The 21,033-nt window shown below is 42.7% G+C and overlaps 1 protein-coding gene across 1 annotated transcript in view; it reads right to left on the reverse strand.

The window, feature by feature from the left end:
• Positions 1-4,960: 4,960 nt before the first annotated feature.
• Positions 4,961-21,033, reverse strand: part of LOC139367472 (formin-like protein 1) — a 51,998-nt gene continuing 35,925 nt past the window's right edge. The window contains exons 10-26 of the mRNA XM_071105689.1: positions 16,208-16,282; positions 15,574-15,684; positions 15,016-15,165; positions 14,582-14,683; positions 11,231-11,483; positions 10,807-11,106; positions 10,571-10,695; positions 10,018-10,220; positions 8,675-8,909; positions 8,456-8,524; positions 8,257-8,337; positions 7,355-7,648; positions 7,043-7,144; positions 6,749-6,853; positions 6,504-6,621; positions 6,024-6,134; positions 4,961-5,790 (exon numbers count right to left, since the gene is read on the reverse strand). Of these exons, the coding sequence (XP_070961790.1) occupies positions 6,043-6,134; positions 6,504-6,621; positions 6,749-6,853; positions 7,043-7,144; positions 7,355-7,648; positions 8,257-8,337; positions 8,456-8,524; positions 8,675-8,909; positions 10,018-10,220; positions 10,571-10,695; positions 10,807-11,106; positions 11,231-11,483; positions 14,582-14,683; positions 15,016-15,165; positions 15,574-15,684; positions 16,208-16,282 (2,415 nt within the window). The 3' untranslated portion in view covers positions 4,961-5,790; positions 6,024-6,042. The remainder of the gene's footprint in view (positions 5,791-6,023; positions 6,135-6,503; positions 6,622-6,748; positions 6,854-7,042; positions 7,145-7,354; positions 7,649-8,256; positions 8,338-8,455; positions 8,525-8,674; positions 8,910-10,017; positions 10,221-10,570; positions 10,696-10,806; positions 11,107-11,230; positions 11,484-14,581; positions 14,684-15,015; positions 15,166-15,573; positions 15,685-16,207; positions 16,283-21,033) is intronic.

The raw sequence follows: 21,033 nt of genomic DNA on the forward strand, positions 1-21,033 counted from the left end.
CAACTATGACAGACAAAATAAAAAATTAATGGCACCTGTTTGAACTTGTTATCAGTATAAAAGACACCTGTCCACAACCTCAAACAGTCACACTCCAAACTCCACTATGGCCAAGAGGAAAGAGCTGTCAAAGGACACCAGAAACAAAATTGTAGACCTGCACCAGGCTGGGAAGACTGAATCTGCAATAGGTAAGCAGCTTGGTTTGAAGAAATCAACTGTGGGAGCAATTATTATTAAATGGAAGACAGTTTGGAGTGTGACTGTTTGAGGTTGTGGACAGGTGTCTTTTATACTGATAACAAGTTCAAACAGGTGCCATTAATACAAGTAACGAGTGGAGGACAGAGGAGCCTCTTGAAGAAGAAGTTACAGGTCTGTGAGAGCCAGAAATCTTGCTTGTTTGTAGGTGACCAAATACTTATTTTCCACCATAATTTGCAAATAAATTCATAAAAAATCCTACAATGTGATTTTCTGGATTTTTTTTTTCATTTTGTCTGTCATAGTTGAAGTGTACCTATGATGAAAATTACAGGCCTCTCTCATCTTTTTAAGTGGGAGAACTTGCACAATTGGTGGCTGACTAAATACTTTTTTGCCCCACTGTATATATATATAAATAAATATATATATAAATAAATATATATATATATATAAATAGGCAACTAGGTATATATATATAAATAAATAGGCAACTAGGTCAGTGAAATGTAGTGAACTGTCTGTGATCAAACAAACAAAAGACCTGTTCAACTGTATGTTTAACATATGCAAATAATATTAATAAATATATGTTGGAGTCAGCTGAATATATTGGACAAACATGCATCTACTATATGTGACCTGTATGTACAGTGTGGGTAAAATAAAACCACATGCGTAGGCTATTTTGTGTACTGTATTGCATCATGTTAGGTTCATTCTTTCAACAATACATGACTGCTTCAGACATGAACCAACGAGGTCATTTTGAACCAATAGGATTTAACCAAGACTGTACCACAATGTAAACATGTTTTTTCCCCTTCATTTTATCCTGAGGGGAGAATATGCACAAGCTGAAAAATTGGCAATGTTAAAATCAACAGAAGTGAAGTTTGTGTGTGCACAACATATGAATGCCTAGGGGTTATCTGATCAAAAAGGCTTAGTTGGCATTATACTATTTGATACATCAGGACATTGTGTGGACATGCACACTACACAGCGCTAGCTACATTCACTGTTCCAATAGCTGTCCAGAAAGACTGCCAACAGGCAATGACTATCCTCTTTATCTAGCTTGAACAGGTGGACTTTTTGTGTGTCCCTGAATGGATGATTTTGGCGTTAATGCGCATTATCTGGGGAATGGAGGCTCTCGTGGGAGATTCCCTCAATCTCTTGAGAGCCTATGGCACACATGTCTCTTCCTTTCCTTGTACAGGCTATTCGTGATACAGCCCCCAAGAGCTACAGATGTCCTGGTGTCCCTTGAGGCAAAGATGAGGATCATGTCCCTATTGATTTGACACAAGCTGATGTCAACGATACTTTCCCATACCTTTTTCAGACTACAAAGATTGCCAAAATTGCTGTACCAATTTTTGTCTCTATCTCTCCTTTCACAATTACCAATTGCCCCTCCCTTTCCCCACCTGAATGTACAGCCTGTATCTATGAAATGCCATCCCCCATGTAGACCAAAGCTGGTGTAGTATTCCACTGCTCTTCATCCCACCCAGTCTATCTCACTGTGAGAAATGGACCTCCCAAGGACATATGAGGAAAACATAGCCAGACAGGGCTGACATTGATCTAAATCAACATCAACGCAACCAGCTCTCTTGGCATCTTTAATGGCATGCCTCCCCTCTCCTCTTCTCTTCTCTCTTCTCCTACCTCCCTTTGTACATGGTCTCGGCTTAATAGGAGGTCTTCGTTGTTAATCTTGGGCGTTTGTCTTGTTTGTCCCCCTAATCCTTTTGCCCCGTTGAATGGTTGGATGTGTAAACGAATGTGGCAGCTGTGTGGGGGCCCATAGACATCTAACCGGAGGGGGAAACCTCTTGTTCGCTAAAGGTAATGGTAATTCATTAGTGTTGGCATCAAATCAAGCTTGATGAGTCAGCGAGACAGGCTCAGCGCCATCTTCCCTCTCCTGGGGTTTGTTTGGGTCTCCATAGCTCTATGGAGAAACCCCTGTAGGTGCCAATAAGATCAGTCCATTTAGTCTGGCAGGCAGCCCACTGTCTGGACAGTGTTTCTGAAACAGTGTAACTGTTTCAGACAGGATGAATTCACTGAAAATGTGTGTTGTTTCGGAGTGAGCATTGCTTGGTTGATGCTAACGGCCAATCATAGCTTTTGATTTTAGCCCCCTTTATGTATCCAAACTAGCCAGCAGCCGAGGGCAGAAGTACAAACAAAAATGTAATCGACCAATCGCAGAGCAAGAAAGTATGCCTAGGGTTAACCAGGGTGAAAGTAGAGTTCAACCTTCACTTATAAAGATCATATTATATTGGAACGCCTATTATCCTCTGCTACATTTTTTTATAGGTATAGCATGCACTCTATTACATAGTTCTCCATTATAGCTCCCCTGTTGCCTAGTCCATATTCCTATCCTCCTCTACGTCTTCCTCTCTTCTTCTCATCTCTCAATCCTTATTTCCTTTCCTCTTCTTCACCCCTTCCTTTCCTCTCCCCTCCCAACTCCCCTTCCTCTCCTCCCCACTGTGAGGAAGCTAAATCAAGACAGATTGCCCGTCCTCAAGCCCTGACAGCAGTGCCGTACTGATCACAGCATCACTTCTCCAGCTCTGCCTACGCTCAGCTTAGTGACAGCCACAATGCTCTGATCTCGACACGAGCCTGACGACTGATGCGCTGAACACAGTGTCCCCTGTGGCCAATCGGGGGAAATACAGAGGGCCGCAGCACTGGCTGTAGCATAGCACCCCATGTGGCCAAATAGATGCATATGGAAGCTGGAAGATAATCAATGACTAAGACAGTAGCTCTTGACTCGTCTATCTGTATCTGAAAGTGGTCACCAGATAAGTGCAAAGAACTGGGAAACTAAATGTGATCTTAAAACACTGTTAGAACCCTTTAAAAATGAGAGAATACAAAGGAATAACCTGCCGACTGCCTTTTCACAGCCTCCCTATTGCATTAGGCTATGTTTGGAGCTGAGATGGAGATCATTTGAGTAAAATTTGGTATTTTTCCAGTTCCGAGGGGAACTGCTTTTATCCTTTGCTATCATGGTCAGTTTAAGTACTGGGATAAACACTGAAGCTAATATGGGTGACAACAAGATTCAGCACAGGATCTCACTTCTGACACCCAAATGTTGTAAATTGAATACATATTTATCCTGGAATGTCACAGTAAACATTAGCACAGTTTTATACACTAGCCAGCTTGTCATCATTGTCACTGCATTATGAAGATTGACACAAAAAACAATGAAGGGTTATCTGCTGTCTGACGTATTGCTTGAGGAAAGTGTCGACGTTTTGCCACGGAAAGACTCTGTGCACTAATATATAGCACTGGCACAAATATACATTACTGGACATGATACAATGTTAAATCATAGACATTAATATAATGTATTATTTATCTTAAATATAGAAATGAGAGCTAATGAAAATGAAGACCATGTAATTAACCTCAGAATAATCTAAATCATATCAGATATACAGTATATTGTGAGAAAATAGTACACTACCTGATAGCTATTGTTTGCAGAGATCATATCATGTACAAAATCAAATCGTCATCTATGTTTTATATAATCAAGAATTTTTGTATTTTTATACTTGAAAAGAGGCTTCATAACCACATTTTAGATACATGTATTCTGTAAATTAGTTTATGAATGTGTGTTTAGTTATTTCTTGTCATTGTTTTGGTTCCTGACTAACTACTTAGACCATTGAACACATTGTTACTATAATTTCTTGTCATAGATTCATTTGATTCATGGCAGGATTACAAAGAAATACATGCAGTGAAAAAAAAAATCTGAAACTTTTGGGAGTCTTGTTTGGGAAACGACAGACTCTCCCAATAGAAATAAATGAGGAAGGGTTGTCATCTACTCACAGTAGTATTTCACCCAACTGGCACGGATAGAGGGAGAGGGGAAGAAAGAAATAGAGAGCACATTTCCTCATCCCTCTTTACAAGTACTCACTGACGACTACCCACAACTCTCTTCTTCTATTGTAATTAAAGTTTAAAAAAAGACTACGTCCAATATGGTTTCATGATGAATGTATGGTTGTTGGAGGTCGTCTGTGGGTGTTATAAATCATGTACATAGACAGAAAATATGTTACCTCTATGGATTTGTATGTGAATTTATTTTTTTGTTTTTTTTGAGAGGAATGTAATCCAAACAGCATGCACATACTGTACATTCCTGGAATTTGCACGCTGGGATGACGAAAGGTTCTGTTACTTCTGTGAATAACTCTACTGTATAACTCTCAGTGTATGTTAGATCAAACACGGTACAGGACAATAGATTTTGTATCATGTGCAACAAGGTCGGTCAAGACCCATTTTACTGTCAACGTTAGTGTAAAGAAAAAGAGGTTCAAATATTGAAGCGCAACTACTGTTATTCTGAGAGTGATGCTTGCTGTGTGAGATAAGTGTTGTTTGTGAGTACTGAAGAAGAATGGTGAAGTAACATAGTATGAATGTTAAAGACCAACTAACAGTGCAAATGCTATGCCAATTCTATGTATTGAAAGAACCGTTGCTGCTTGTTGTGAGAAAGTCAACTATGGTACTTAACAGACCGCTGCTTTTGTACCTTCCTGTTGTGTTTTTGTGAGAATAAAAGTGATCCTCTTGTACACGAAAGGACTCGATTCAAATTCATTCAGTGTCTGTAGAACTCTAAACCAACTTCATGTCTCATGACTTCTGATGTCATAAATAAAGTAGCAGACAATTGCTGTATAAAATATTTATTAGTCCAAACCCAAAATAGTGAAACAAAGAAAAAGGTTATCCATACACTTCTATATTAAAAAATAATTTAAATATAGTACAAATCTTGTTCTAAGCTCCGCCCTGAGCTGTTGTAATCCTACTAGCGCTAGGACAAAAGGACAGGTCATCATGCTTTTACACCCGATGCGGCAGTTATTGGGATTGACAGTTTGCAGCCGTCTGAGTACCACAAATAGAATAAGCTATTAATATGACAAACAAATGTAGGGTCTTGTCTAGCTTTTACTAATGGTTATATACACAGTCCCAGTGTTCAATCTGCTTTAAACATGTCCAAAACCTCTAATGAAGATAGTAGAGAATGAGGGTGATTCTCATTGAAATCATGCCGTTGAACTGTAGTCCATCCATGGCCAAGCCCTTACTCCTTTAGCAGTATGTAGAAAGAGGATGTGTTTACAGGGAAATAGAGTGTGTTTACTGTAGGTGTTTTGTTGGGGATCAGAGAAGTATTAGGAAACAGCACCTCACAATCTAATATACCTGAAGCTGTACTTAGAGAGCAGGCAGTCAACAGTGAGGTTTGTTGTGGGCTGAACCACAGGTAGAACCAATCACCTGCAGTGCTGGGTTAAGTCTAGGGGAGATATTTCAAGTTTGTGTGCACTCTATATCCATGAAATGAAATGAGAGTGATTGTTTGAATGGAGCGCGAGTGTGTGTGCTTTCACAGGGAAATATCGGAGGAGACTTGGAGCTTTTGCCCGGGCTTCCACTTGGCGCTGACTCGGGACCCGTCTGTCCGCCTGTACGGCTGGTTCCTCAGGTCTAGCATGAGAGATGATGGATGGCAACAACACTGTGAGATCACAACCTGGAACAGGACTGGTCTAAGCATGCTTTGGTACTGACACCTGCCCACCACCACAAACAGACCAACACAGACAGACCAACACAGACCGACAACTGCACCAAGAGACATAGAGAAACAGAGATATCCACAGACAGGGAAAGTGCTGCACAGGAGTCATAGACACCTCCAGAGAGAGCGAAAGACAGACCTACACACTTCCGACTGGATTATGTGGGGCTCTCATCACTGAAGCCAGAGTCGCAGAAGAGGCGAGAGGAGCGCTTGCCAGAGCGAGCCGTGAAGGGCACAGCCTTTAGAGCTGAAAACCCCAGAGAAAGAGAGAGATAAAGAAAGAGAGAAGAGGGTGAAGGAGAGACATATGCCCATGGGAATGAGTGGGAACGACATGAAAAAGGGAATGAACGGATAAGGTGAAAGGGTATGAGAAGACGTGGTAGTGGACATTGCATGATGATAGTTATAATGTATTTGTGAAAATGGAGGATGGCGAAAAATGGCATAAAAAATTGTGCAGAAAAACAAGCATTATCATACTGTACATTTCTACAAGTGTATACCACAGCTACCGCGTTAGTTTAATTTCAGAATTGTATATTCATTATATTACACATACACAGCAGACATACACTGTACGGGAGACCTTGACCCCTGACCCCACAAGGCCCACCTGTGATGATGTCCTCGATGGCTCCATCCTTGCCCTCCCGGACCAGGGGGATCACCTGCCGCCTCTTCAGCTCTGCTATCAGGTCCATCTGGGGCAGCTTGGGCATCATAGGTACCTGCTGGGGTCAAAGGGCAGCCAAAAGGAGTTGGGGGTCAAAATCAAAATGATACATGTTTTGAGGGTAAACGAAGTAGGTCAACTCTCTTTGTGTTCTATTGCGTGGTTGCTAATGTGTCACCGACTACCTTCTGTGCTATTTCAGGCTTGGCTGATGTCGACGGTGGCCCTGTTCTCCCTTCTCTGGACAACACATCCTGCTTTTTCCTCTGCTCATTCTCCTGCTCTGCTTGCTGCCGGAACCAGAAAAATAACATTTATGTATGGTACACTGTCACACTAGTACAACAGTTACTGTTTGATGTGTAGCAAAGAGCTCAGCACCGTCTACTATGTCGATACATGAACTTTTTTTTTTAATGTCGGCTATATGAATACATTTAATCAATCAATACATGTAATTAATCAATGTGGTGGCTAACCTTATAGGCCTTGATGAACCTCACGAAGACAGGGAAGAACATGGAGGGAGGTGTGGTTTTAGAGTTCTCTCCAAAGTACTCCACTGTTGATTCATACACATCCTAACAGGAGAAGAAAAATGATCAGACCTTCATTATACTGTACATCATTGTTTTCTGTAGCAGTAGTACTCATGTTATACAAATATTATCACCCTCTCCTAAATTCATTTATTCTAGCGTCATTAAACCATTACTAAGTTTATTTAGTAGGCTGTACATTTTGACATTTTTTCATTCTACAATATTCTATATTTAGTAGGGAGAATTGACCTGGGCAGTCTTGCCATCTTCTACTACAGAGTCCAGCAGGTCATTGTTGCTGGTGAGGAAATCTTGCAGCACAGGGTTGTCTTCCTGTACGGCAAACTCTTTCCTGGTCACCTCCATGCCCCTCTCCAGGGCACACACGTCCTGCAGAATACTATCCAGGGACACCAGAGCAGCCTTGTCCATGAAGTGCAGCTCGCTGTGGAAGGCTTGGAGCTCAGGGTATTTCTCCTGGATGATGCTCACTATGAAGTGCAGCAGAGTCTGTTTCCGGTCTGTGGACTTAGTGTCTAAGAGCTAGATTGAACCAGAGCCATATATTTAGAGGCAACCAATGGAGAAAAGGATACAATGTGAAAAGGTTAGCCTGATCCCAGACCTGTATTTTCTTTATGACAGTGGTAGTCAGTGGTAGTTGGCGAAAGCACATACAGATCTGGGATCAGATAATGAAAATCAGGGGATACAGTACTCCATGCAAATTTGAAATAAGATGTGACCCATCCGGATGATGCAGTCTCCAATGGAATCAATTTTGAAGTTAATTGATGATTTGGGTAACTCTGCCTGTCATTAATTATCTTCAGCAATAATTTGAGTTAAGAGGCATACTCCCCAGCTCCACCTTAGTGTTCTAGTCATTCAGTCACTGTGGCTGATTCAGAGAAGGCCTGTCAAAATCGGTTATCTCTGGATCTCTCACTGAGGTGGAGTCTCATTTGAATAATTACTGTAGATAATACATTTGATGCTGTGCTAAAACGACATTCTGATAACCCAAGTGATTTTTATGGACTTGGGTTGGAGTACCAGAGCAATGTGCCTTGTCGTGGGAAAAGGAACACAAAATGTGCCTCTAAGATTTGGTTGATAAATACAGTATGTCTGCTTGAAGTCTTTCCCACCAAGTCGAGACTCTGCAGGCGGAACCCATAGGCTGCTCCTCTCTTGCTGCTGTTCATGTAGTTTCCAAAGGCTAGGATGATCTTAGGAACAGAAGAGACATACCAAACTGACACACCAATGCTGTGTAAACATACAAAACTAACCAATTGAACACAAACCATCCATGCAGTATATCAAAAGCGCTGTCTCCTACAGTACCTCAAGGATCTTCTTCAGCTTGCTAGAGGACTTGATTGACATTGAGGCAGCGATGATTGCATTGAGTTGCTATTGGAGAGATGGGAACGAACGTACATTATTATTGAATTATGATATTATGGTGAACCTTTGCGCACCCAACTACTGTCCATGACAAAAACATTGAAATAACATTGAAACCATTTTTAAACAACATTGTTTTTAGTGTTTTCTACTGACCGGCTGGATGAGGTGGATGCTCTCGGGGAAGTTGCCCATGAAGGTGAGTGTGCTGATGCGCTGGGCTAGCCGTGGGATCTTGCCAAAGCGCACCATAAAGCGGTCCTCCTCGGGGAGCTCGTCTAGGGGCCTCCCGTCTCGCTCGTAGTTCTGGATGAGCTTGACTTCGTACTCTGAGGGGATGAAACGCTCCAGCAGCTCCAGGAAGTCCAGGCTCAGAGCTTCCTGGTTATACCTGTGTGTGTGTGGGTGGGAGGGGGGGGGGTCAAGGGTTATGTACAACAGTGGAGGTTTCTTAGAAAAGGAAGGGGAGGACCATCCTCCTCATTGACTTTCAGAAGGGGAAAAAAAAGGGAAAACGTAAAAAAATAGATAAAACTAAACTAAATATAATCACCAAATAATTGATTAAAACACAATGAAGGTCTACAGTAGCCTCAACAGCACTCTGTAGGGTATCACCATGGTGTAGCCGGAGGACAGCTAGCTTCCGTCCTCCTCTGGGTACATTGGTTTCAATACAAAACCTAGGAGGCTTAGGATTCTGTTTATGCGTGATCAGGGGTGGATTCATTCCGCCGATTTATGTTCAAAATGTTTCCTACACGGAACAAAACGGGGATAAACATATCTGAATTTGTCCAATAGAAACTTTTGTTTGCAACTGTTGGACTAATGACTACATCCTATATCAGCTAAATGCAGACAAGAGTGTGCAAGACGGTATTGAATGTATCACTGTCTGTCCATGTGTCACTGTCTGTCTCCTCAAATTGTTCTCTCTGCATCTACGTTGTAAACTTTCATTCATAGGCTAGGTTGTAGCAACCTCATGATGGGTATAGGGAAAATTTGAGTATCATGTAATAGCCTACACCTATCGCTGTTACATTGAACTGGGTGAATGGAATATGAATGACAGTCATCCAATATGCTCTAATAGAAATAAGGCCATGCTCACAAAGAAAAAAAAATATCCTCCCTCATCTTTAACAACACTGACCACCACTGATGTACAACTACTACTTACTACAGAGACTGTTCATATTCTGAGATTACTGTATACTGACAACAGAAGTGAGTTATGAGTGTAATGAGTCTTCACACATTTCACATTGGTTATAAGTTGATCAGTTACTATCAAATGCTTAGTAAAACCATAGACAACCATATGTTTCTCTCTTTGTGTATACACAGTCATAATACAAAAAGTACTACATATCACATTTGGTCATCCAGAGCGACTTACAGTCAGGGCATTCAACCAACCCTCTTACTATATCTAATCTTATGTACAAATGACGTGGTATTTTTCTTATAACAACTTGATAACAGACACATACGTCTCTATAGCGGTGCAGATGTCCGAGGTGGCCATGCCTCCCTTACGCAGGGTGATGGCCAGGTTCTTGGCCCTGTTGGACTCCAGTAGGGACACTTTGCTGTGGATCTTCTGGGCCACCTTCGCTCTCAGAGTCCCCACGTCAGCCGGGGCTGTCTGTGCCTTGGTCTTAAACTGCTCCTCAAAGGCGTCCATGTTCAACTCCTAGGACATGGAGGGGAGAGGTGGATAACTAATTCATGAGCTTTTGGTAATGGCCAAACTCAGTGAGAACGATTTACAGTTAAACATCATCGAGACTGGCCGTTGATACCGCAGGCTATTTTGTCATATGGCGGGAGACAGATCAGATAGCGAGAGAAAGAGAACTACATAGGATTTCAGGATTACAGAAGAAAGAGAAACTAGAGAGCGGCTGAAACAGAGAGGAAGAGGGATTGGGAAGACTGGAATGAGTAGAAACAGAAACAGCAGCTGCAGACAGATGAGGACATATTGAGTTGGACAAGAATACAGATTGTAAGAAGATAGCTAGCAGGGTACTGGGGTCTCACCCCCAAAACATTCTCATCATCCAGCTCATTGAAGATGGTTCCAGCCACCTGGTTGGGTTTGAGGGCCTGCCAGTTGAATGAAGGCATACGGTACTTAGTCTGAATGGCCTTCTTGTTTCTGTTACCTGTCCAGAATAGGCACACATTAGTTTTGGTGGGGATCAATGAAGTGAACGTTTCGTCTTTAGAGCCACGACTGACAGAACTATCTTGACCTATATCGCGTGTTAGCTTACCAGTGTGTCCATCATGCTTACCCCCAAATGGTGGGGCCATTCCAATGCTTGGAGGTATTGGGGGGAGGGCTATACCACGCCCTGGAAGAGGGGGGGGCAGAGGTGGTGTTGCCGTCGAGCATGGAGGAGGAGGAGGAGGAGGAGGAGGAGGTGGAGGAGGAGGTGGAGGAGGAGGAGGAGGAGGAGGAGGAGGAGCTTGTGCCGTGACCTCTGTTGCACCAGGTAATGGAGGAGCAGGGGGTGGGGGCAGGACTAAAGATGTGGGAGGGGCCACAGGGCCATCGACAGTCGTGATTTGTTCTGTGGAAGCAGGGAAATATGAAAAAAGGCAACATTTTTGGTGATGAATTTGATTCCATAAACCAAAATAAATGTATATTTCTGACATGGTTTCTGAGCCCATGTGTGTGGCTTGCAAGCCCACCTGTTTCAGCATGGATGGAAACAGGAAGGATGAAAGGGACGACATGGAGGTCCAGGTGTCCCGAGGACGAGCGCTCCATTCGAATCAGCTGCTGGTCCACAAGCCCCTGAACTTTCTCCTCCAGCTCCGCCAAGGCCTGGGCCGAACGATCTCTATCCCTCTGCCTCTCTCTTTCCCTCTCTCGTTCTATCTCTCTCTCTATCTCCCTCTGTTGTAGAATGGTCACTTGGGAACAGGACTCCCGCAGACTCTCCTGTTACACAGACACACATGTCCATGTGTTAGCCCTCTGAGCTACAGCCTAGGCATTAGCTCAGAAACTAACGCAAGTCTTCTTTGTGAATGTCATGGATGTCATGGACTGTAGTTGATACTGTCGCAAAGCTAACTAAAAAGCAGCATTCCCCAAGTGAGGATGGCTTTCACTTCAGCAGTAATACATTCATGAACTTCTTTGAGGAAAAGATCATGATTATTAGAAAGCAAATTACGGACTCCTCATTAAATCTGCGTATTCCTTCAAAGCTCAGTTGTCCTGAGTCTGCACAACTCTGCCAGGATCAAGAGAGACACTCAAGTGTTTTAGTATTATATCTCTTGACACAATGATGAAAATAATCATGGCCTCTAAACCTTCAAGCTGCATACTGGACCCTATTCCAACTAAACTACTGAAAGAGCTGCTTCCAGTGCTTGGCCCTCCTATGTTGAACATAATAAATGGCTCTCTATCCACCGGATGTGTACCAAACTCACTAAAAGTGGCAGTAATAATGCCTCTCTTGAAAAAGCCAAACTTTGACCCAGAAAATATAAAAAACTATCGGCCTATATCGAATCTTCCATTCCTCTCAAAAATGTTAGAAAAAGCTGTAACTCACTGCCTTCCTGAAGATAAACAATGTATACGAAATGCTTCAGTCTGGTTTTAGACCCCATCATAGCACTGAGACTGCACTTGTGAAGGTGGTAAATTACCTTTTAATGGCATCAGACCGAGGTTCTGCATCTGTCCTCGTGCTCCTAGCACTTAGTGCTGCTTTTGATACCATCGATCACCACATTCTTTTGGAGAAATTGGAAACCCAAATTGGTCTACACGGACAAGTTCTGGCCTGGTTTAGATCTTATCTGTCGGAAAGATATCAGTTTGTCTCTGTGAATGGTTTGTCCTCTGACAAATCAACTGTAAATTTCGGTGTTCCTCAAGGTTCCGTTTTAGGACAGCTATTGTTTTCACTATATATTTTACCTCTTGGGGATGTCATTCGAAAACATAATGTTAATTTTCACTGCTATGTGGATGACACACAGCTGTACATTTCAATGAAACATGGTGAAGCCCCAAAATTGCCCTTGCTAGAAGCCTGTGTTTCAGACATAAGGAAGTGGATGGCTGCAAACTTTCTACTTTTAAACTCGGCCAAAACAGAAATGCTTGTTCTAAGTCCCAAGAAACAAAGAGATCTTCTGCTGAATCTGACAATTAATCTTAATGGTTGTTCAGCCGTCTCAAATAAAACTGTGAAGGACCTCGGCGTTACTCTGGACTCTGATCTCTCTTTTGACGAACATATCAAGACTGTTTCAAGGACAGCTTTTTTCCATCTACGTAACATTGCAAAAATCTGAAACTTTCTGTCCAAAAGTGATGCAGAAAAATGTATCCATGCTTCTGTTACTTCTAGGTTAGACTACTGCAATGCTCTACTTTCCGGCTACCCGGATAAAGCACTAAATAAACTTCAGTTAGTGCTAAATACGGCTGCTAGAATCCTGACTAGAACCAAAAAATGTGATCATATTACTCCTGTGCTAGCCTCCCTACACTGGCTTCCTGTTAAGGCAAGGGCTGATTTCAAGGTTTTACTGCTAACCTACAAAGCATTACATGGGCTTGCTCCTACCTATCGCTCTGATTTGGTCCTGCCGTACATACCTACACGTACGCTACGGTCACAAGACGCAGGCCTCCTAATTGTCCCTAGAATTTCTAAGCAAACAGCTGGAGGCAGGGCTTTCTCCTATAGAGCTCCATTTTTATGGAATGGTCTGCCTACCCATGTGAGAGACCCAGACTCGGTCTCAAACTTTAAGTCTTTACTGAAGACTCATCTCTTCAGTGGGTCATATGATTAAGTGTAGTCTGGCCCAGGAGTGTGAAGGTGAACGGAAAGGCTCTGGAGCAACGAACCGCCCTTGCTGTCTCTGCCTGGCCGGTTCCCCTCTTTCCCCTGGGATTCTCTGCCTCTAACCCTATTACAGTGGCTGAGTCACTGGCTTACTGGTGCTCTTTCATGCCGTCCCTAGGAGGGGTGTGTCACTTGTGTGGGTTGAGTCACTGATGTGATCTTCCTGTCTGGGTTGGCGCCCCCCCTTGGGTTGTGCCGTGGCGGAGATCTTTGTGGGCTATACTTGGCCTTGTCTCAGGATGGTAGGTTGGTGGTTGAAGATATCCCTCTAGTGGTGTGGGGGCTTGCTTTGGCAAAGTGGGTGGGCTATATCCTTCCTGTTTGGCCCTGTCCGGGGGTATCATCGGATGGGGCCACAGTGTCTCCTGACCCCTCCTGTCTCAGCCTCCAGTATTTATGCCGCAGTAGTTTATGTGTCGGTGGGCTAGGGTCAGTTTGTTATATATGGAGTACTTATCCTGTCTTATCCGGTGTCCTGTGTGAATTTAAGAATGCTCTTTCTAATTCTCTCTTTCTTTCTTTCTTTCTTTCTTTCTTTCTTTCTTTCTTTCTTTCTTTCTTTCTTTCTTTCTTTCTCTTGGAGGACCTGAGCCCTAGGACCATGCCTCAGGACTACCTGGCATGATGACTCCTTGCTGTCCCCAGTCCACCTGGCCGTGCTGCGGCCCCAGTTTCAACTGTTCTGCCTGCGGCTATGGAATCCTGACCTGTTCACCGGGCGTGCTACCTGTCCCAGACCTGCTGTTTTCAACTCTCTAGAGACAGCAGGAGTGGTAGAGATACTCTTAATGATCGGCTATGAAAAGCCAACTGACATTTACTCCTGAGGTGCTGACTTGCTGCACCCTCGACAACTACTGTGATTATTATTATTTGACCATGCTGGTCATTTATGAACATTTGAACATCTTGGCCATGTTATGTTATAATCTCCACCCGGCTCAGCCAGAAGAGGACTGGCCACCCCTGGTTCCTCTCTAGGTTTCTTTCTAGGTTTTGGCCTTTCTAGGGAGTTTTTCCTGGCCACCGTGCTTCTACACCTGCATTGCGTGCTCTTTGGGGTTTTAAGCTGGGTTTCTGTACAGCACTTTGAGATATCAACTGATGTACGAAGGGCTATATAAATAAATTTGATTTGATTTGATTAGTTAGATGATACCTTTAGGAGCTCAACCTCTTTGGTGGTCTGGATGAGATGTTTCTCCAACTCTGACACTGTCTCCAACGCCTCCCTCTCACTCTCTTGCAATCTGCTGCTTATCTATAACACACACACACACACACACACACACACACACACACACACACACACACACACACACACACACACACACACACACACACACACACACACACACACACACACACACACACACACACACACACACACACATTTATATAGAGTTGTACAGATGGGTAAAAAAAACACAGTACATACAATCTTCTTATTATAAACCTTCAAACACAATGTCATTCAAACACAACAAAAGCATGAACAAGTTCGTCCAGGTGCAACACATCAATATAAAGTTGACATAGCAGATGTGTGCTCTTGTACACATTCTTGTTTGTACACAATGGCCACATGATCACCTGTGCATTGTGGTCCTGCAGCTCCTCCATGTGCTCCAACAGGGCGTTCTTGGTCTCCGCATCCTCCAGCAGAGCCCCCACATCAAACACGTTGTCCAGGTAGGCCTGGATCTGCACCAGCAGCCTGTCACTCTCCGTGAACTTTAACCTCTGCACATGACAGAGGAACACAGACACACATATACATAGACAAACACAGAGATACATTACTATTTTTCTATGTAATTATGTGCTCACACATGCATTTGTTAACCTTCAAATCTTGTCTCCCATGACAACAGAAACATAAAACAACAGAATTATGTGTCTTTTGGTTTTTGGTTCTGATAAGGAAAGACAGTTGTACTAATGCAATCTCATAAGGTATTTATGAGGTATTATAAGACACATTATTCACAAATCAGTGAATAAATTTGGATATTTTCTGAAAACCACTGACCATAATTCACGGTAAAAGTCTACACCTGTTGCATTCAGCCGGCGCATGTGACAAATACAATTTGATTTGACGTATCAGTGGTAAGGGGCAACTTCTCTCCGTGATTCAGTATCACTCACCTGGAGGTAGTCATCCAGGCCATGGTGGCTAAACTCATACTGCAGATGGACCCTGAAGTTCATGTTCTCAACGGAGTGGACCATGATGTTGATGAACTGCATGCACGCCACCTGGTGGATATAAACAGTAGGAGACGGCGTGGTACACTCCCTCCCCTCCTCTTGTAGGCCGCAGACCAATTTCACGACAAATATATATATAAATTAGGAACTCAGTCAGGGTCTCAACTTACTTTTGATAATAATAGAATATAGAATAGAATTTCAAAATGTCCGCTAAATGTTTTTAGATTGGGAAGTTAGTCGAGTGGCGAGCTATCCATACTTATAGTAAGCATGGTCAAATTACCGACCGGGGTGGGGCCCATTGATCATCAGTTATTATATTAAAAATGGCAAACATTTTCCTCCATCTTACAGCTAAATATGTAGAATGGCAAGAAATGTGTTGTAAAACTGCACATTTTTCTCTCCGCCCAATGGCAAAATACGCAGAGCAGACCCGTGATACGGCCCCTCATGATGAATTCAATATTTTTGTGGCCCCCACCCCATCAGCATTTTTTCTTCTGTGCATCAAGAGAAGGAGATGGACCTAATAAACATGAATTGTGCAATTCGGAGTTAGACTCACCATGAAGTCAATGTTGCTGTCTTCATTGGAGAAATACTCCATGAGCTTCTCGAATCGGCTCCTCTCTCCACATACCTTATGAACGACATGGATTGAAGGGGAAAAGGTTTACCACTATGCACATAATTCTGCACTGCAACACCACAAATATGCATAGGGTGGCAGTGTATCCTTAAATACAGCTTCCTGTACCCCACGCAACCCATATTTCACTTTGTATGCTTTTCTCCCGTCCTCTTTACCCCAGGCTATCGCAAATTACTTCTAAAAGGGAAGTTAACTTACTTCAATAATGAAAGCTATAATGTCAGCATCACTCGGCCATACAAAGGTGGGTTCAGAACACTCTCATAAACAGTAAAATGCATCAGTTAGACTGTTCTATCCTGTGATATCCAATAGCTGTTTTGAACATGCAGTGATATGTCTTTAAGGGTTAAAGCGCCTCCCCCCAGCCCACTCATGTCCACTAAACAATACAAGCCTGCTCTTCAACCTGCCAGCCTGTACCCAAACAATGCCCACGCTCTGCCACTGTGGGCAACAAGAGCCAGCCTGGTACTCCGTCTTTCCGCCTCCACTTCTACACTCCTCCACCATGTGCTATCTATCATCTCTCGCTCCCTCCCTCCATCTATCTCTCACCCACACGGTTTGTCCGTGCTATACCAACATGACTGTCACTTTTGATGCCAGAACTGCAGCTGATGCAAGGTCACTACTCTAAGGTATTGCTTAAGCAGTGTGCGTCATTAGGATATGAGAAGGCGAGAGCTCTGGATACTACAGTTATGGACTTTTATCAGGCTCATTTGAAAGTGTTGAAAGGTCAATCAATATTTCACAACTTTGTGAGCATTGTTTGAGCGATGCCTATCGCTGAGTGGCACATTATAGGGTTTTAAATAGATGGACTGTAAGCAGTGACTACCCATCATTCAGGGGAGGCGGAGCAGTAGCTGTTGCCTGTTTTGAATGTTATTTTGGCATTAATTCGTGTCACATATCAGTTTGCAAACAATGTAAAAACACATTTGTTGAGTGAATAAAGCCGCATACAAACATTGTCTCTTTCTTAAGGCAGCTCCAAAATGCAGGTGTTTCAGCCTAGCTCAGTGCTTTCTGTGGTGGAGGGGCAGTCAACGGAAAATACAGAGCGTGTGCGTTGATTGGCTCGGTGTTCTGCCACTCAAGGGGAAACTACGTCAACGCAGAAGCTAGGCAGTTCAATCCCCCTTGGGTGCTGTCATAGATTTACATTGGAAGTGCCCATTCAAGAAGGCTCAAGGTCATTGGCCACAGATAAAATGGCTTCAAATCACGTTATATCTACCATGGCTTTGATTGGACTGATCTTGTCAACGTCATACTTTCACAATCTTAGCTAGCAAGCTAGACAAGCAGTCATCGTCATGAATCACGTCGGCAATCTTCTGCCAAATCCTTTTCAAACCTTGTCATATGAAGAGAAATGATAGATAAAACGTATCGGTGCTCATCACCCATTGGACATAAACATTACACAACAAGTCGGAATTGCAAATTCAATAATGAGTGGTTTGAAAGGAATCAGTGAATAACTGCAAGCGTTGCAAAGCAATCGCTATTTTGCTTCCCCTACCTGCTATTCGGTGGAGAGGGTCTGTGGCCCACGTCTGGGTTTAAGGATTTAAAACATCTGTCTGAAAGGGTCTCTTTTCCAAGTTTAAAAGGATAAACATTGTCCATGGGCCAGAAAAGGTTGAAGACATTGGCCATGCTGTCAATGCAGCATGATGTCTTCCATGTTCAAAACAACTGGCAACTTGGAACTGGGAAATCTCAGACTTCAGAGAGTTCAAGACAAGTGGGAAATACGTTCTGAACGGTCATCCAACTTGGAACTCTTTCTAGAGCTCCAACCTGAAGATGTTGGATGTCATGATTCGGCCTTGTTTTTTCAGAGTTCCCAGTTGTCTTGAAAGCACCATAAATCTAGAGAATGCCAGACTTTGATGAGACATTCTTATGACAAAATGTGCCCACAAGAAGAACCGCCGCGCCGCCTTCCTGTTCAAGTGAGCACAGCACCACCACAACGAGTCCAAAAATGTAATGTATACTGCTGCATAAATTATGTAATATGCCAGGGAGATGTGTATACTGTAGCTAAGAAAGTAATCCTATATTGTGTAGTAAGCTGTTCGTAGCCCATGTGCCTCACCTTAATAATTTGGTACCTTTCCCCCTCAGCCTACTGTTCTGAATTGCTGGTGCACATGTAGCCTATAGCCTGTTTTAGAGAAATGTCATCATCGAATATTGTAAGACCTTTCATTGTCTGCTTATATGCCCCCTTTATTTATCCTACGGTTCTGACTTGGTATACAGGGAGAACACTGTAAGAACGGCTAATGTCCTGAATTCTGTCGCTTTACTTTTCAAAAGTGCTGAACAAATAGTTATATTGACTACGTCCATCTTAGCTCGCTCATTAAAGTCTTAATCGAAATTACGGATGGCCTCTTATCCGCTCATCCATCCCTTATGCCATAGTTTGTACAGCTCAATTATTATAGGCCTATTGCTTATATAGGTCTACCTTATTAGTATTTTATTCAGCATTTTAGGCAATGTTGGAATGATTTCATTGTTTTGCTTACTTTGTGTATTATAATTAGCTCGTGTGTTTTCCTTCACGAGGAGGGGATATTATATAATGTTATTGGATCTGTAACCATGCTTCCTGTTCAAATATTTGTTTTCAACAAAAAGTTCAGTAATAGACCCTTGTAATTCCAGTTGATATTGCGTTAGTTGTTTTGTTTGTTTGTTTGAGAACCAGCAACAAAATAACATAGTGAAACCAAAACGAACGTATCGTTCCGTAGGCTACAAGAGCTGTACAAAAACAAGATCCCACAACATAGGTGGGAAAAGGGCTACCTAAGTATGATTCCCAATCAGAGAGAACGATAGACAGCTGCCTCTGATTGGGAACCACACTCGGCCAAACACAAAGAAATACAAAATATAGAATGCCCACCCCACATCACACCCTGACCTCACCAAATAGAGAAATAAAACGTCTCTCTAAGGTCAGGGCGTGACACTCTCTCTCCCCCTCTCTCTCTCCCCCTCTCTCTCACTCTGTGTGGTGACTTAAAGAAGAGGTAAGTTAAGGCCCCAACATCTTACTGAATTTATCTGAACTACTGTAACATTTATCTGAATTTCTGTCGGTGTCCATTTTAAAATTGCTGAACGAATAGGCCTACCTCGTCGCAGCTTGTTTGTGTGCACTTGCTAATACTTAGAGCTAAGTGTTAATGATATAAGAATAAACATTATGAATTTACTGAACATAAATGGAATGATGTTCGTGTATGGTTTAAAAGTCAAAACTCATTTTGGCGTTGGTTATTATTGAAGGAGAATGCAGTTCTTATCGACTTTCACAAATCCACAAGGAGTCAGTAGTAACCACATTTGTTTAAGCAAGTCAGCTGTCTGCTATTGTTTTTGAAAATGCAGTAAATGAGGCTGAATGAACTGTTTTGCTGCCAGACAAGGCTCTGCTGATAGCCAGGTGTAGCAGTGGTAAGGATTCACTCCATTGTGCTGTAAAGAAAGCTCTGCTGTTGGGACAGCTTTATGTAGGCCCTAACAGTTTGTCACCATTACGGTGCAATTCATGTATTGTTTAGTATTGTGTTATGTTGTGTTGTGTAGTGGCTTTGCTGCCATGCATCCATCCAAGTTTTTGAATTTCCCCCACCAAGATTTACACGCTAAAATCGCCACTGACTGTAAATAACCAATGCTGATATATCATGTGTTCTGATACTTCCACATGCCGCCAGACATGTGTCAGAGAAAACGAGTGAATGTCAGACATTTTGATAGAACACCTTTTGCTACTGAAAAAGTTGTCTGCTCTGGTCAATGTCCATGTAATTAACCGCTCTAGGGAGAGGTTTCTCATAACTACTGGACTGGACCCTTGAACTTTGCGACCTTTTGCCACATTTCAGGCTTCAAACATAAAGATATAAAACTGTATTTTTTTGTGAAGAATCAACAACAAGTGGGACACAATCATGAAGGGGAACGACATTTATTGGATATTTCAAACTTTTTTAACAAATCAAAAACTGAAAAATTGGGCGTGCAAAATTATTCAGCCCCTTTACTTTCAGTGCAGCAAACTCTCTCCAGAAGTTCAGTGAGGATCTCTGAATGATCCAAAGTTGACCTAAATGACTAATGATGATAAATACAATCCACCTGTGTGTAATCAAGTCTCTGTATAAATGCACCTGCATTGTGATAGTCTCAGAGGTCCGTTAAAAGCGCAGAGAGCATCATGAAGAACAAGGAACACACCAGGCAGGTCCGAGATACTGTTGTGAAGAAGTTTAAAACCGGATTTGGATACAAAAGATTTCCCAAGCTTTAAACATCCCAAGGAGCACTGTGCAAGCGATAATATTGAAATGGAAGGAGTATCAGACCACTGCAAATCTACCAAGACCTGGCCGTCCCTCTAAACTTTCAGCTCATACAAGGAGAAGACTGATCAGAGATGCAGCCAAGAGGCCCATGATCACTCTGGATGAACTGCAGAGATCTACAGCTGAGGTGGGAGACTCTGTCCATAGGACAACAATCAGTCGTATATTGCACAAATCTGGCCTTTATGGAAGAGTGGCAAGAAGAAAGCCATTTCTTAAAGATATCCATAAAAGTGTCGTTTAAAGTTTGCCACAAGCCACCTGGGAGACACACCAAACATGTGGAAGAAGGTGCTCTGGTCAGATGAAACCAAAATTGAACTTCTTGGCAAC

The sequence above is a fragment of the Oncorhynchus clarkii genome, chromosome 16 (assembly GCF_045791955.1).
Source record: "Oncorhynchus clarkii lewisi isolate Uvic-CL-2024 chromosome 16, UVic_Ocla_1.0, whole genome shotgun sequence".
Classification (NCBI taxonomy): domain Eukaryota; kingdom Metazoa; phylum Chordata; class Actinopteri; order Salmoniformes; family Salmonidae; genus Oncorhynchus; species Oncorhynchus clarkii.